This window comes from Carcharhinus amblyrhynchos, chromosome 7 (genome assembly GCF_965287045.1).
Source record: "Carcharhinus amblyrhynchos chromosome 7, sCarAmb.v2.hapA, whole genome shotgun sequence".
Classification (NCBI taxonomy): domain Eukaryota; kingdom Metazoa; phylum Chordata; class Chondrichthyes; order Carcharhiniformes; family Carcharhinidae; genus Carcharhinus; species Carcharhinus amblyrhynchos.
The window spans coordinates 75479880-75495824 of NC_137330.1; the positions used below are offsets into that span (position 1 = coordinate 75479880).

Below are 15945 nucleotides of genomic sequence, written 5' to 3' on the forward strand. Positions count from 1 at the left end.
ACACTCCTGACTTCTGCCTTGTAGATGATGGGTAGGCTTTGGGGAGTCAGGAGGTGACTTACTCATCGCAGTATTCCTATCCTCTGACATGTTTATGTGGTGAGTCCAGTTGAGTTTCTGGTCAATGGTAATGCCACAGATGTTGACAGTGGGGGAGTCAGTGTTGGTAACACTATTGAATGTCAAAGGACGGTAGTTAGAGTGTCTCGTATTGGTGATGGTCCTTGCTGGCATTTGTGTGGCGTGAATATTACTTGCCACAGTTCAAGCCTGGATACTGTCAAGATATTGTTGCATCTGAACGTGGACTGCTTCAGTATCTGAGGAGTCACGAACTGTGCTGAACATTGCACAATCATCAGCGAACATTCCCACTTCTGACCTCATCAAGGAGGGAAGGTCATTGATGAAGCAGCTCAAGATGAGATGTCCTGGAGCTGAGATGACTGATCCTCCACAGCCATCTTCCTATGTGCCAGGTATGATTCCAACCAACAGAGAGTTTGCCCCCTGACACCTATCGATTCCATTTTTGTTAGAGCTCCTTGATGCCACACTTGGTCAAATGCAGCTTTGGTGTCAAGGGCTGTCTCTCTCACCTCACCTCTGGAATTTAGCTCTTTCATCCAAGTTTGAAGACTGTAAAGAGGTCAGGAGCGGAGTGACCCTGGCAAAGCCCAAACTGGGTGTCACTGAGCAGGTTATTGCTGAGCAAGTACTGCTTGATCGCATTGTTGATGACCCCTTCCATCTCTTTACTGATGATTGAGAGTAGACTGATTGGGTGATAATTGGCTGGATTGGATTTGTCTTGCTTCTTGTGTACTTGACATACCTGGGCAATTTTCTACCTTGTCGAATAGATGTCAGTGCTGTTACTGTACTGGAACAGCTTGGCTAGGGAAGCAGTAAGTCCTGGAGCACAAGTCTTCAGCACTATTGCTGGGATGTTATCAAGGTCCATTGCCTTTGCAGTATCCAGTGTCTCCAACCATTTCTTGATATCATGTGGAGTGAAGACTGACATCTGAGATGCTGGGGATACTGGAGGAGGCTGAGATAGATTATCTGTCACTTCGGCTGAAGATTGCTGCAAATGCTCATCTTTTGTATTGATGTGCTGGGCTCATTGAGGATGGGGATATTTGTTTAACCTCCTCCTCCAGTGAGTTGTTTAATTGTCCACCACCATTCATTACTGGAGATGGCAGGATTTCAGAGCTTAGATCTGATCTGTTGGTTGTGGGATCGCTTTAGCTTGGTCTATCACTGGTTATTTATGCTGTTTGGCATGCAAGTAGTCCTGTTTGGTAGTTTCACCAGGTTGATACCTCATTTTTATGTATGCCTGGTGTTACCCTCCTGCATCCTCCATTGAACCAGGGTTGATCCCCTGGCTTGATGGTAACGGTTGAGTAGGGGGTATACCTGGCCATGAGATTGCAGATTGTACTGGAGCACAGTTCTGCTGCTGTTGATGACCCACAGCACCTCATGGATGCCCAGTCTTGAGTTGCTAGATCTGTTCAAAGTCTGTCCCATTTAGCATGGTGTTAGTGTCACACAACACGATAAGGTTATTCTCAATGTCAAGGTGGGGCATTGTCCCCACGAGGACTCTTACCAATATTGTCATGGACAGATGCATCTGAAGCTGGCAGATTGATAAGGATGAGGTCAAGTATTTTTTTTTCCTTTTCCTTCACCACCTGCCGCAGACCCAGTCTAGCAGTTATATCCTTTAGGACCCAACCAGCCTGATCAGTAGTGCTGCTGCCCAGAGTAAATTTTGCACCCTGCCATCCTCAGTGTTTCCTTCAAGTGTGATTCAACATGGGGGAGTACAGAGGTTATCTGGCCCCTTTCCACCACTGGGGAAATAGCATGACAGCACCAAGGTGTTGGTCAGTCTTCCTAACTCCAACCTGGTCCTCAAAGGGTCCAGAACAACACAATCTTTTAATAACACTGATAAATGTTTACATAATTTTAAGACTATGATTCATTTATCTGTTTTAGAATTACATACTGAATTTATCGAGGTAAAAATTTCCTCTCAATAATTGATCAGAAACAAAGTGTGCTGTAGCTTTGCTGCTATATCTGTATAGCAGTGGCCACCACCATACCCACTGGTAATTACATTATAATGAGTTTATAAAGATCTCTCTCCCCAGTATCCCTGATCCACTCTGAAAACACTTGTATACAAGAGGCATTACTAGTGGCTAGGCAACAGTTGTCAAAGTACAAGTAATGCTAAAAGCCATCAGATTCAAAGGACTTTTGTCCATTCCTAAGTATTTATGAATATTAAGTGTGTTTTTTTACTTTGTGCGCCTTTACCAATCTAGTTCCATTCTTTTGTTTTGTTTGCCTTGGCATCCATTCTCTTCAAAGGACAGTGAACATTTCATTGACTGCTGCAGGTCATCTCTGTTGCAAAAGCTTAAAAAGGTGACTTCAGGATAGATGGTTCAGAAGGCAGCAAAACAAAGCCAGCCTTTGCCTGATGCCGCACTGTGAACAGAATCCATGATTTTAAGTTAAATAATTGCTCTGCCAACGACACCAACCCTGTGCTTCTGAATACGCATCCAATGATTTCAGTCAACTGACCCACTGCCACTAGTCATTCTGACCCATTCTGTATTTCTCACTCTGAGGCTTTCCTTTGCTAGACTACATATTCAAACTGCAGATCAAACAGTTTTGGTATGTCCTCTCGATGGAACATTACCCTAGAATTTAATTTACACCTGGTTTCAAGCACCAAATGGGATTAGGCATCCAAAAATGGAGGCCCAAGGATACAAGTAATTGTTTATTAGGCTTAATATGTATATATAATCTCAGTTTAACTATTAATGTTGGCCAGATTTCACTAAAATGTTTCTCAGTTTCTCTTCATATCTATTGGGACAGTCTGCATGGAAATATGCGAAAGATAAAATATCCAGTTCAGATTGCAAAGAGGTTCTACTGTTACAACATCGCACTGTGCAATCTGGATGCACATTGCATCTAGATACTGGGGAAGACAGGCAAAAATTGCTCAAAAATCTTACAGGAGTGACTAACCGTGCTGCAGCTGAAAGAATATGGGAGGCTGACCCAAAAGCTGCAAGAAAGATGCACAAATGCCACTGGCCTGAGAAATATAATCCTTTATATGTACACTGGCCAGACCACTAGCATTGAAATGTGAATCTGTTTAGCCACTGACTGGTAAACATCCAGAACAGACGATTCCAAATAGATCTTGGCAGCTCTGAGAAATAGCCTCATCTTTTCGTTGCTGAAAACAATTAGCTACAATGCTTTGGCTATACGTAACCTTTAATTGGTTTTTGGGGAAGTATGTGCGACAGGGCAGGCTGGAGGCGCCAGACACTACAGGATTGGTGACACAATTATATATACAAGCACTGTGGTGGTGCAGATGCAACTAACTGATTCCTCCAATTGTCCCATCATTTACCATTAATTCTGGCACCCTGGCTAAGCTATCTGCATACGTGTTTGATGCTCTGTAAGCATTCTTTATTTAAATCGTGGATCCTGAAATCTGTGTCCTGAGATTTCTCAATCAAGGGTAGACTCCCTTCAGATATCCACGGTATCTCCTCAACTACCATATCCTCATCTCCTCACCTTACTTTGTGCATCTGCATGTAGTGTGCCCCCTATCTGTCAAAGCAGTGTGTGCTCATGTTCAAATTACTGCCTGTGAGGGTGCAATCAGTATGACAGAATGAGTGCTGCTGTGTGATGCTAAAGTTGAGAAGCCTGATTCTTCAAGCTGCTTCTCAGGCTGGAGTTATTCTAGGAGGGAAAAAAGAAAGAAAGATCAGCAGGAGTAACAGAGCTGTGAAATACTAGTGTCCTTTTGGAAGAAGATGTAAACTTAAGCATTGTGAGGAGAGAACTCACTTAAAAAGCAAGAACTGAGAATCAAAAACCTAGCTGTAGTTGGCAATACCTTTCCCATTTTTCCAAGTCATAATGCTGTGTCCTTGTGTTAGTTATTTTCAAGTCATCCTTCTCAAGACAGGTAAAAGCATGAAGACTTGGGGTCGTCTTCATTGGCATTTTTCTGTCTGGCGTTTTATGTAGTTATCTCCTTTAAAGTATAAAGCAGAGTCTGAAGGAACTTTAATAGAATATTTGTGAGCAAGCATTGATTAATAGGTGTGAGAACAGGCTCAGGAAATAAGATACAGAAGTGATCCATTATTTAGGCTGTGAATGAATAACAATTGCAGAAAAAGTGGATGTGAGGGTCTCAACCTTCCTTGTGGGCATTTTAGGACATTAGTGCATGTTGTGGATTACAGGAGATGCAAGGATTGGAAGTTTAAAACACGCTTTTAACCGTATTTGGTTCAACTTATTTTCATCTAAATATATTTTTGTCAGTCTCCATTTCCCTTTGGACAGATTCCCTTTATCATCTTCACTCCACCATTGCCATTGTAGCATCCATCTGAGACACCCCATCTCAACATCACTGTGGCCAAATCCTACAATAAAAGTGATCAACTTTTCATTCAAGGTTTGTCCAAAAACATATCTAAATATACAAATTTGAGCTATTCAGGCTTATGCCTTCACCTGTCTATTGTTTCTATTCTTCTATGGGATATGGATGACACAGGCATGGCCAGCAGCTTACATCCATTCCTAATTGATAGGCTGTTTCAAAGGGGGGTTCAGAATCAACCACATTACTGTGGATTTGGAGTCACACGTAGACCAGTTCAGGTAAGGATGCAGATTTCCTTCCCTAGAGCACGTTTAAATAAATATTTCATGGTAATAATTAGGGCAATTAGCCTTTCACTAAAGATTTAGTATTTGAATTTTTTTTAAATTCAGGACATGGGCATCGCTGGCTGGCCAGCATTTATCGCCCATTCCTAGTTGCCCTTGAGAAGGTGGTGGTGAGCTGCCTTCTTGAATCACTGTAGTCCATGTGCTGAGGGTTGATCCACAATGCCATTAGGGTGAGAATTCCAGGATTTTGACCCAGCGACCGTGAAGGAACAGCGATATATTTCCAAGTCAGGATGGTGAGTAACTTGGAGGGGAACTTGCAGGTGGTGGTGTTCCCATGTATCTGCTGTTCTTGTCCTTCTAGATGGAAGTGGTCGTGGGTTTGGAAGGTGCTGTCTAAGGATCTTTGGTGAATTACTGCAGCGCATCTTGTAGATAGTACACACTGCTGCTACTGAGCATCGGTGGTGGAGGGTGTGGATGTTTCTAATGTGGTGCCAAACAAGCAGGCTGCTTTATCCTGGATGGTGTCAAGCTTCTTGAGTGTTGTTGGAGTTGCATCCATCCAGGCAAGTGAGGAGTATTCCATCATACTCCACCATTACTGACGCTCAATAGCTGCATGTGTACCATCTACAAGATGCACTGCAGCAAATCACCAAAGATCCTAAGGCAGCACCTTCCAAATCCACGACCACTTCCATCCAGAAGGACAAGGGCAGCAAATACATGGGGACACCATCACCTACAAGTTCCCCTTCAAGCCACTCATCATCCTAAAAACACTCACCATTGGAAATCTATCACTGCTCCTTCGCAATCGCTGGATCAAGATCCTTGTAGATGGGGGATAGGCTTTGAGGAGTCAGGAGGTGAGATACTTGCCGCAGTATTTCTAGCCTCTGACCTGCTCTTGCAGCCACTGTGTTTATGTGATGAGTCCAGTTGAGTTTCTGGTCAATGGTAACCACAAGGATATTGACAATGGGGGATTCAATGATGGTAATACTATTGAATGTCAAGGGATGGGAATTAGAGTGTCTCTTATTGATGATAGTCATTGTCTGGCATTTGTGTAGCACAAATGTTACTTGTCACTTGTCAGCACTAAGTCTGGATATTGTCCAGATTTTGTTGTATTTGAACATTGATTGTTTCAGTATCAGGAGTCACGAATGGTGCTGAACATTGTGCAATCATTAGCGAACATCCCAACTTCTGACCTTATGATGGAGTGAAGGCCATTGATGAATTAGCTGAAGATGGTTGGGTCTTAGACACTACATTGAGGGACTCCTGCAGAAGTGTCCTGAAGCTGAGATGATTGACCTTTCACAATGACAACCCTCTTCCTATGTGCCAGGTATGATTCCAACCAACTGAGAGTTTGCCCCCTGATATCCATTGATTCCATTTTTCCTAGGGGCCTTTGATGCTACATTTAGTCAAATGTAGCTTTGATGTCAAGGGCATTTGCTCTCACCTAGCCTCTGGAATACAACCCTTTCATCCATTTTTGAACATATGAGGTCAGGAGCTGGCGAAACCCAAACTGGATGTCACTGAGCAGGTTATTGCTGAGGAACTGCAGCTTTATAGCACTGTTGATGCCCCCTTCCATCACTTTACTGATGATTGAGAGTAGATTAATTGGGTGATAATTGGCCAGGGTGGATTTGTCCTGCTTTTTGCGGACAGGACATTTTTCCCAGGTATGTCCTATCCTGTTTTTTTTAAACCAGATACCGTTGCAGGATTTGAACCCATGTCATCAAATCATTGGTAAGGGCCCGCTGGGTTACTAGTGCAGTGATGTCACCATTACACTAACATCTGGGCATCTTTGCCTGGCCTATTACACCCATGCTTGTACCAACTCGGTAACTGGGGAAAGGCTGCTGATTTTTAGTGGGAAAGACTACAGATTGCCTTGCAGCATATCCTCAAGAACTCTGGGGTTTGAGAACCCAGCTTTCCATTATACCACCTCAAAATGAGCAGCCAGCGGTATAGGGTGTTTGCTGAGGTGGAGCAACTAGGATACTAGTGGAGTGGTAGTTTTACGGGCATGAATGGTGTCTTTCTGAGAGAGGACAGTAAGGTTCATGCTTCAGTGATACTGTCGCACACATGGGGTGGAATCTCAACAATCCTAGTAACCTGGTGGAGGAGAGATTGCTGCATTGTCATGGCTGCCTGCATGCTCCTTTGAACATCAAGATCCATGGTCATGATGGTACCAAAGCTTGGCAACAAGAATGAAATTCAAGATCACAGTCTAAGCTTCCACTGCAGCATTGAGTGGCTTTCATTGCTTTTACACCCGCTTTGACATGAAAGCTGGGACAGTGGCACCTGAAACTATGTCACAAATAAATCTGCAAATGCTGCCATAGAGTGGCCAACATTTCGACGATGGAAAGGATGGGCTCCAAGCTCTGTGTGATGCTCTCTGCCACAATGGAGCCAGACTCCTACAACATCTTTAACAGTGACAGGAGGCTGTCACCCAAACTGTGACCCATTTCTCTCTCGATAAATGGTGCCAAATCTGATGGGCATTTCCAGCATTTTTTCTTTTTAGTTTAATGACAGGAGGCTGTCTGGTATTCCCCATTGATGTCCTTATTCGAATACCCTGTAACAGAACTCGTCTGCAACCTCACCCTTTGAGTGAGCTGTCACATGCCCTATCCTTTACCTCGGAAGACTGCAGAATTCTCATGCCTGATGGCTTACCAGCCATCCAGTATTTGAGCTGGTAGATGTGAGTGTCAGATCATTGACATTGCTTCTTCATCAGTGGTCTGGTGCAGCTTGTTCCCTTTATCTCCTGGTTCTGCAGATGACAGTTCTTATGTTATCTGGAAACAGAATATCTGAGGGGAGGTTGGACTAGATGCTGGGATATAAAGCAAGTCCACGACAACACCAAAGCAGGATGAAGGCAAAGTTAGAATTGAGAGGGGACATAAGTCACACTGTCACCCTGAATGGTCGCAGCTATGGCAGATGTTAGAGGCTTGAGAAAAGCTGGTCCCATGATGCAAATCACCTCCTCTATGAGGCTCAAGGATATCCTGCACTCACTTTGCTTTGTCCGCTTCCATTGTGGACAACCAATCATTCCATGCAAAAGGAGAGCCATTTGACCCCCTCTCCGCTTGATCATAACAAATTTGGGGATTTGATATCCGATAAAACCCACAGGCAAATAAGAAATTAGAAGCAAGAAACTAAATTGAGCCCTAGAAATAATTTAAATCTTCAATGCAGGTTTTTTTGTAATTTGCCATGCTAGTATATGTATTTAGTGAATTATTGTGCAAGAAGAACCACAAAGTAGGCCTCGTTAACTTAAACATTAGAAAACTCTATTACAGATATACATTATTCCACAGTCAAATCTGAGACTGCTTTACCAGGTTCTACAATAGGAGTTAACTAAACCCCCCCCAGGTCACATGACTCATGCTCTTATATTGAAGGGCATTATGCACTTCAAATTCCCAACATACACATATTACAGTGTAGTAAAAATACCTGCATCCAAAACCAGTACCTTCCTAGAACAGAGTGAGGTAATTTCGGACAGTTTAAACACATCGTCTATTGAACAAAGCATAGCCAAGCGATTAATGATATCCATCCAAAAGCTAGGAAATCCAAAATCCTACCATAGATGTTAGTGATAACCTCAATCCTCCTAGACAATATCTAACAGGAATCTAAAAGGAAAAAAGGCATCAGCTTTTGAAACAACTCCTTCCTTTAGCCAGACCCCAGCTCATCAAAATCCATAATGCAGTGTTACTTTGATGGAGCCTGTTTTGCAACTTTGTCACCTAAGGATTACCCATGTTGCAGAAAAATAACAATGATGCTGATACTTTATCCAGAGTTAACTCAACACAGATTTGTCCTGGACAGAAACTTAAACAGAACATAGCTGAAGTAGTGTCAGGTTAAGATTTGGGTCTGCAGGGATGAATGTGTGTAAGAATGTAATTAAAATAAACAATCTTATGATGAAATGTTCTTTTGATAGTGCCAAATTTCTTGTATATTTTTGGAGCTGCTGTCATCCAGGCAAGTGCAGAATATTTCATCATCCTCCTGACATGTGCTTTGGAAGTGATGGAAAAAGTTCAGAGATTCAGGAATGAATTACTGACAGCAGAATTCCCAGCCTCTGGCCTGCTCTTGCAGCCACAATATTTATATGGCTAGAGCAGTTAAATTTCTGGTCAGTGGTAACTCTCAGGATGTTGATGGTGATTTATTTGGAAGCTTAAGATGTTCAAATGATATTAGAGTAAATGGAGAAGAACAATTTCCTCTGTGGAGCATCTGTCTACTTTATATTTCAGACAATGTTAGGAAGCCCTTCTTTATGTAAACAGTAGTGTCATGAAGACATGCTTATTCAAAAAAGATTTTAATCCTCCACCTGGAAACTTAAATTCAACTTACAAAAAAAAAATTTTTTAAACGGACTAAAGGTGGCCTGAGATCATTGCCAAAGATGGCTACTCCAATTTACATTACTGTACACCTCACATTACAATTCTTTGGAATGGCGACAGCAAGTCTGCAAAGCCAAAGACAATGACCCCCCTGTGGAATGAGAAAGATGTCCATGTCCTTTCCAATTAACAAGGTATTAAGGCAATCACCTGGGGTGTTCAACTATTGGAGATGAGCCATTAAGAGTAATCATTTGGACAAGACAGATTTCCAGGCTTTATCTAATCAAGTTACCCTTAGACTAAGTGGACAATTACTTCAATTGGATCCCCCGCCAGTTGGAGAGGGAAGGTCACACGTTAAATTTAATTCTTTGTAGATTTTCAGCATATATTTTCTCAGCAGAGCAGAGGAAAAGCTGAGAGGTTGAAAGATAGGCTAGGCACAATGACCCGGAATATGTTAACTGAGGAAATTTCACAGTAACTTCATTGCAGTATTAATGGCAAGCCTTACTTGTGACTAATAAAAATCTTTTTAACTTTAAAAAAACTTTGATAAGAGCTGTTTGGGAACCTTTCGTCCCTCCGTCTTTTTCCAACCCACTGGGCAATTTTCAAGACCTGTTTGTTATCTGTGACCAATCAGAGATGCTCCTCCTACAAACAGACTTCTTAACATCTACGGATCATTAAGATCTACAGAAAAATAACCAAATCAGCAGGTTATGCCTTTAAGTTGGATGCAATGGCACCAACGAAGAAAAATCTGAAGCCAGTTGGGTCAAACTAAATATATTCCTCTTTTAACCACTCTAATTTGGTAGTTATCCATCTCCACTCTGTAATTTTCATTTATGTGTGCATAAACTTTGAATGAGTGTGTACAAAAATGAAGTTTTATTACTTTACTTAAATTGGTTCAAGTACAATAAAAATAACCTTTTTTTAAAACTAAACTCCAGAAAGCCAGTCCAATTGGATCTTTTATGATCACAGCACATAAAGAGTTAAGTACTCACTGAATTGACAATTATATCATCTTCGAACAAAAAAAACTGTTGTGGTCAAACGAGGAGAGGGAAAAGAGGGAAGACCTTGTACTGCTCCCCACTTGGTCATGACAGTAGTGAAAAATATTTTCATTCCAATTCAATCGAAAGTTCCAAAACTGAGACTGATAGATAATGCTATTAAAGGATATAGAACTAAAGTCGAGATAAGCCACAGATCAGCCATGATCTAATTGAATGGCAGAGCAGGCAAAAGAGGATGAATGGTCTACTCCTGTTACTATGTTCCAATGCTTTCTGTTGAAATAAAGCACAAGCTTTAGATCAATAACACAAATAGTATAATGAACAGTGTACATTTTTCATAGTGAAAGCATAAATTCTCCTACATCTCTTTCTTTCTAAATATAGGTGCTAAGATGGAAGGTTTCTTTATCTCAATTATTCCTTCAATTGATACATACTTTAAAAGACAGATAGCTTTTTCTTGCTGGTTGCCTAGATTAGAGACATTCTGTGATTGGACAGAAAAAACTGCCCCTCTGTGAACTGCTCTCCTTTAAATCTCGGAGGAGCAAACTCAGCCCATTAAACTGTCAATACAAATTATTACCTTGAGGTGAGAACTTACCTTTTGATGAGGCTTCAAAATGTCTACCGTTAAGCTCCCTCACTGCAAATGGATAAGAACAATGTTCTGGACCATCAGGTGTCACATGAGTAATCACAAAGGCACAAACTGCTTGAAATTATAGGTGGCAATCCACCCTCTGAAGAACCAATTATCACTTCAAATCAATATTGCAACCAGATTGGTGTGTGCAGGATTCATGTTGCAACTGTACCCAACTCTGGTGCGGCCGCACTTGGAGTATTGTGTGCAGTTCTGCTCCCCACATTACAGGAAGGATGTGGAGGCTTTGGAGAGGGTGCAGAGGAGGTTTACCAGGATGTTGCCTGGTATGGAGGGGAGGTCCTATGAGGAGAGACTGAGGGATTTGGGGTTGTTTTCGCTAGAAAGAAGGCAGCTAAGAGGGGATCTTATTGAAACATATAAGATGATTAGAGGTTTAGATAGGGTGGATAGTGATAGCCTTTTTCCTCGGATGGAGAAAGCTAGCACGAGGGGGCATGGCTTTAAATTAAGGGGGGGTAGTTATAGGACGGATGTCAGGGGTAGGTTCTTTACCCAGAGGGTGGTGAGGGATTGGAATACCCTGCCTGCTGCAGTTGTAAATGCGCCTAGTTTGGGGGCATTTAAGAGATCCGTGGATAGGTTTATGGACGAAAAGGGATTGGTTTAGATTAATGGGTCATTGTTTTTTTTAAACTGGTCGGCGCAACATCGTGGGCCAAAGGGCCTGTTCTGCACTGTAATGTTCTATGTTCTATGTTCTATGATTACACTGATTGACATAGGCACCAACAATAACATGAACTTTGATTCTTTGTAAGAATCAATGAGCTCACTCCTATCATTCTCTTTTGTCACCTTTATTATGCATTGCATCAGTTTCCACATTTCATAGCCTCCCTACCGTGCAGAAGGAGACTATTCAGCCCTTTGTGTCAGCACTGACTCTTCAACAGAGCAACCTGCTCAGGTCCTATCCCAATAACTCCACATATTTACCCCACTAATCCCTCTAAACTACACATCTTGGGACACTAAGGGGCAACTTACTATGGTCAATCCACCTAACCTGCACAACTTTGGACTGTGGGAGGAAACCAGAGCACCTGGAGGCAACCCATATTGACACTGGGGGAAATCTGCAAACTCCACACAGTCACCAAGGCTGGAATCAAACCTGGGTCGCTGGTGCTGTGATGCGACAGTGCCAACCACTGTGCCACCGATTTACACTGACCATACCAGCTCAACCTCACAACCAACTTTCCTAACCCCCCCTCTGTATCTATAACGTCAGACTGCTTGCCCAACATCCAGTACTGAAGGGCAAATTCCTCCAACTAAAATTTGGGATGACAAACTGTATTCCCTAACCATTGATCCCTTCACACTCACTACTGTTTGAAGCTGAACTAGACTGCAATGTTGCTTCTGCATTTGACCTCAAGTTGAATTGACTACATAGTCACATCGACACTAAGACTGACTGTTTCCAATTATCGATTACTCCAATCAATCGCTGCCTTAACTCATTTGCTGCTAAAACCCTCACCTATATCTTTGTTAACTCTTGGCGATTCTAATTTACTAACGTGTATTCCAGATGATAATTCATTCATCACATTTTCAATTACCAAACTCTGGAATTATTTCACCAAACCTCTATCTCTTTTTCCTTCCTTAAAATGTTACTTAAATATACTCCTTCAGCCAAATTTTTGGTCATTAACCCAAATGTGACTGTGTCATATTTTGCTTTATGACACCCTTTTGATGTATTTTGGAGTACTTTAGGTTAAAGTGAGCAATGGTGGGCCCATGAAAATTTTCCAACTGAACTGTGAGCCTGTGCAAGGACTGCATCTTCCTCCACCCTACTCGACATCACCTAACCCCACCTTGCTCCCTGCTACACACACCTGCTCCCAGCTGATTTGCCTTCCCTTCCCCCTTTCCCCAATCCAAGTGAACCAGATAAGAATGAGAAGGGATCTAATTGAATCATATGATCTGAAGTTGTTAGGTAGGGTAGATACTGAGAGATTGTTTCACCTGGCTGGAGAATCTGAAACAAGAGGGGCACCATCTCAAAATTAGGAGCCAATCATGTAGAATTGAGATGAGGCAAAATTTCTTCATTCGCAGAGCTGTAAGTCTTTGGAATTCCAGAGGGTTGTGGATGCTCCCTTTTGAGTTATATTCAAGCATGGGCTGGATGGATGTTTGAATTCTCAGGGAATCAACATAAATGGAGAGCCAGTGGGAAGATAGAGTTGGGGCTGAAGATTATCTGTGATTGTATTGAATGGCAGAGTAGGCTCAAATGGCCATATTATTTACTCCTGCTCTTATTTCCTACATTCCTTTGTGACCTGTTAGCCAGCTCAGCTTGGGGGCTTACAGATTTTCTGCCCTCTCACAGCCAGCAATCTGCAATAAAGCACCCATTTGGTGCATTCTTCTAGTGCACTGGCAGCATTTGAATGAGGACCAAATCTGAAAATGGTTCAAACCTCCCGATGCCAGCTATAAGCACAGCTGCTACAATGCGTCTGTGTCCATGTCAGAGGGAAGTTGATGAATGTTCCCCTCTTCCTTCACTATTAATTAATTACATGATTGGATTCTACAGTTATGAAGAAATTCTAATTTTATCACTCTTTACACCTTTCATTCATTGTCACTTTGGAGGAATATCCAAATAATTGCAGCACATCTAAATAAAATCAGAAGAGTTACAATAGCTGCATAATAAAGCAGTTAAAAATAGACCATCTGATCATTTATAACAGAGAGGAGCTCTCTAAACAACATAGCCATTTTTTCACAAAGCTGACAGCTTTCCAATTTAACATGACACATACTTGGATTAAGCAGTTGCTAAAATGGGTAGAGCTGCTGAAAATATTGCAGAGGAATGCTACAAGTAGAGTGAGCCTGCACCTAATTTAAATATCCCTATAAATGTGGATCATCATTAAATAACAACAGCAACAACAAATTGCACTCTATATTTAATGTCGAAACATGCCAAGGCTACTACACAAATAAGTATTACAAGGTAGATGTCAATCCAGGAAGGGAAAAAGAAAACTGGAGTGGGTGTGGGTGGGAGATGAAAATGTTGGTTGGAAAGATGAATTTGGAGAGATTTTGACAAGTAAACATAGTGATAGAAAGGTTTAGGGCAATAGTGATATGGACCAGCACCCAGACCTCCAAAGACAGTGCACTAAGTCAAGGTCTTGCATGGACTTGTGTACCATTTATAATACAGAAAACAGCTCATTCAGAGAAGCTCATCTACGTTAATGTTTATGCTTCACATGAGTTTCCTCACATCCTACTTCTTCTAACCCTATCTGCAAAGTCTTTTATTCCTATCTTCTGCATGCATTCCTTTAATGCACCAATGCTATTTTCCTCACTCTTTGGGCCACAAAGTTTCTCTTTGCATTCTTGATTGGATTTATTGTTGACTACTTTATATTTGTGAACCCTAGTTCTGGAGTCCTCAATGTGGAAACACCTTCTCTGCATATCCCCTGCACAATCTTAAAGACGTCCATCAAATTGCCCCCAGTCTAGAGAAAAGAATTGTAGCTTTTCAATCTTTCCCGTCGGTTCTAATCTCTCAGTTCTGGTATTATCCTTGTAATTTTTTAAAAATTCCCCAATGTCCCTTTCCTCTTTAGCGAATATGGAGACCAGAACTGTGTATTTGGTACTGTGGGACCAAGGTCCGAGATGAGTTTAGCATAGCTTTTCTGCTTTTCAATTCCATTTCTCTGGAAATGAGCCCCAGTGCTTTGTTTGGATTGTTATGGCTTTGCTAACCTACAATGTCACTTTTATTGATTTGTGAATCCCTGCCCTAAATCCCTTTGTTCCGCTACCCTTATCTGGGCTCCTACAAATTCGCCAGTGTTTTAAGAAATAATCACAGTTATAATGTTTCAACGGTTGGAATTATCTAATATTCACAGACTGAATGATAACAATATTTCATAAAAAGTCTTTGTTAATAAGTGGATTTCTTTTAGCCATTTCCACGATTCCCTTTCTCCTGGAAGAAAGCATTTCATGGGCTTTAACATTTCCCCGGTTTGATGGCCAGGATTGTTCATAAAGGCTTACAACAGGTAAATGACTCCAATGTTAGAAATTCCGAAATTGATTAGACAGAAGCAGCTACTCTGAACTATACTCCACCCCATAACTTAAAAAAGAGAGATGTCACTGAAACTGTCTTGCCGTGGACAACGAACATTTAGTCCATGGGATTATGTAACACGCTTCCATCCTTGAAACTTTATTTCAATCACTCTGCCTTTAACAAACTGCAGAAAAAAATCTTTATTATCTTGAACAAAATAAATAAATATTGTAAACTGCCACAGGTATTAACTTTGAGTAAAACAGCGCCCAAACGCGGTCTGATAAATCAGAGGCTGTTTTCTATTAACTAATAAATTACATAAATGCAGAAAGAAAAGTGTAAATCTGTGACAGAGGGGGAGTACTAACCGATAGTTGTGATCACAGTGATGGCGAAATAGAAAGACCCAGCGAATTTCCACTGGACCCCAGCTTTGTGTGGCTTGAGTTTCAAAACAACCAGCTCCAGTTCCTCGTAGTTCTTCTCGCTCAGGTTGTATTTGCTCATGAGCTCGGACCTCCTTTCCTCCAGGTTCTTTTTCTCCGAGGTCTCCTGCTTGGACTCCAGGGCATCGAAGACGGCGGCTCCGACCAGCAGGTAGGTGAAGGTGCAGACAATGAGGGCGAGAGTCCGCACGTTCTGGCGCTTCATGGCGCCGCTCCGGGAGCCGCTGGACTCATGATGCACAAGGAGAGAAGACTTGAGACCGCGGCGGAGCGACAGCCCACACTCCCGAACGCTGGGAGCTGTCTTTCAGCACTGCCGAGCGCTGCTCGCCACGCCTACATGCTGCTGCTGCTGCTGCTTGCTGCTTCTGGCCATATTAGGGGAAGGCGGGGGGGGCTGGGCGGGGGCGGCGGCGGAGGGGGAGCGGGGCTGGGGGGGGGGTGAGTGGCG

At 42.2% G+C, this 15945-nt stretch overlaps 1 protein-coding gene across 1 annotated transcript in view; it reads right to left on the reverse strand.

The window, feature by feature from the left end:
- The window catches only part of kcnk3a (potassium channel, subfamily K, member 3a), a 73946-nt gene extending 58219 nt beyond the window's left edge, over nucleotides 1–15727 (reverse strand). The window contains exon 1 of the mRNA XM_080193332.1: nucleotides 15417–15727. Coding sequence (XP_080049458.1) covers nucleotides 15417–15699 — 283 coding nt within the window. The 5' untranslated portion in view covers nucleotides 15700–15727. The remainder of the gene's footprint in view (nucleotides 1–15416) is intronic.
- Between the last annotated feature and the right edge of the window lie 218 nt (nucleotides 15728–15945).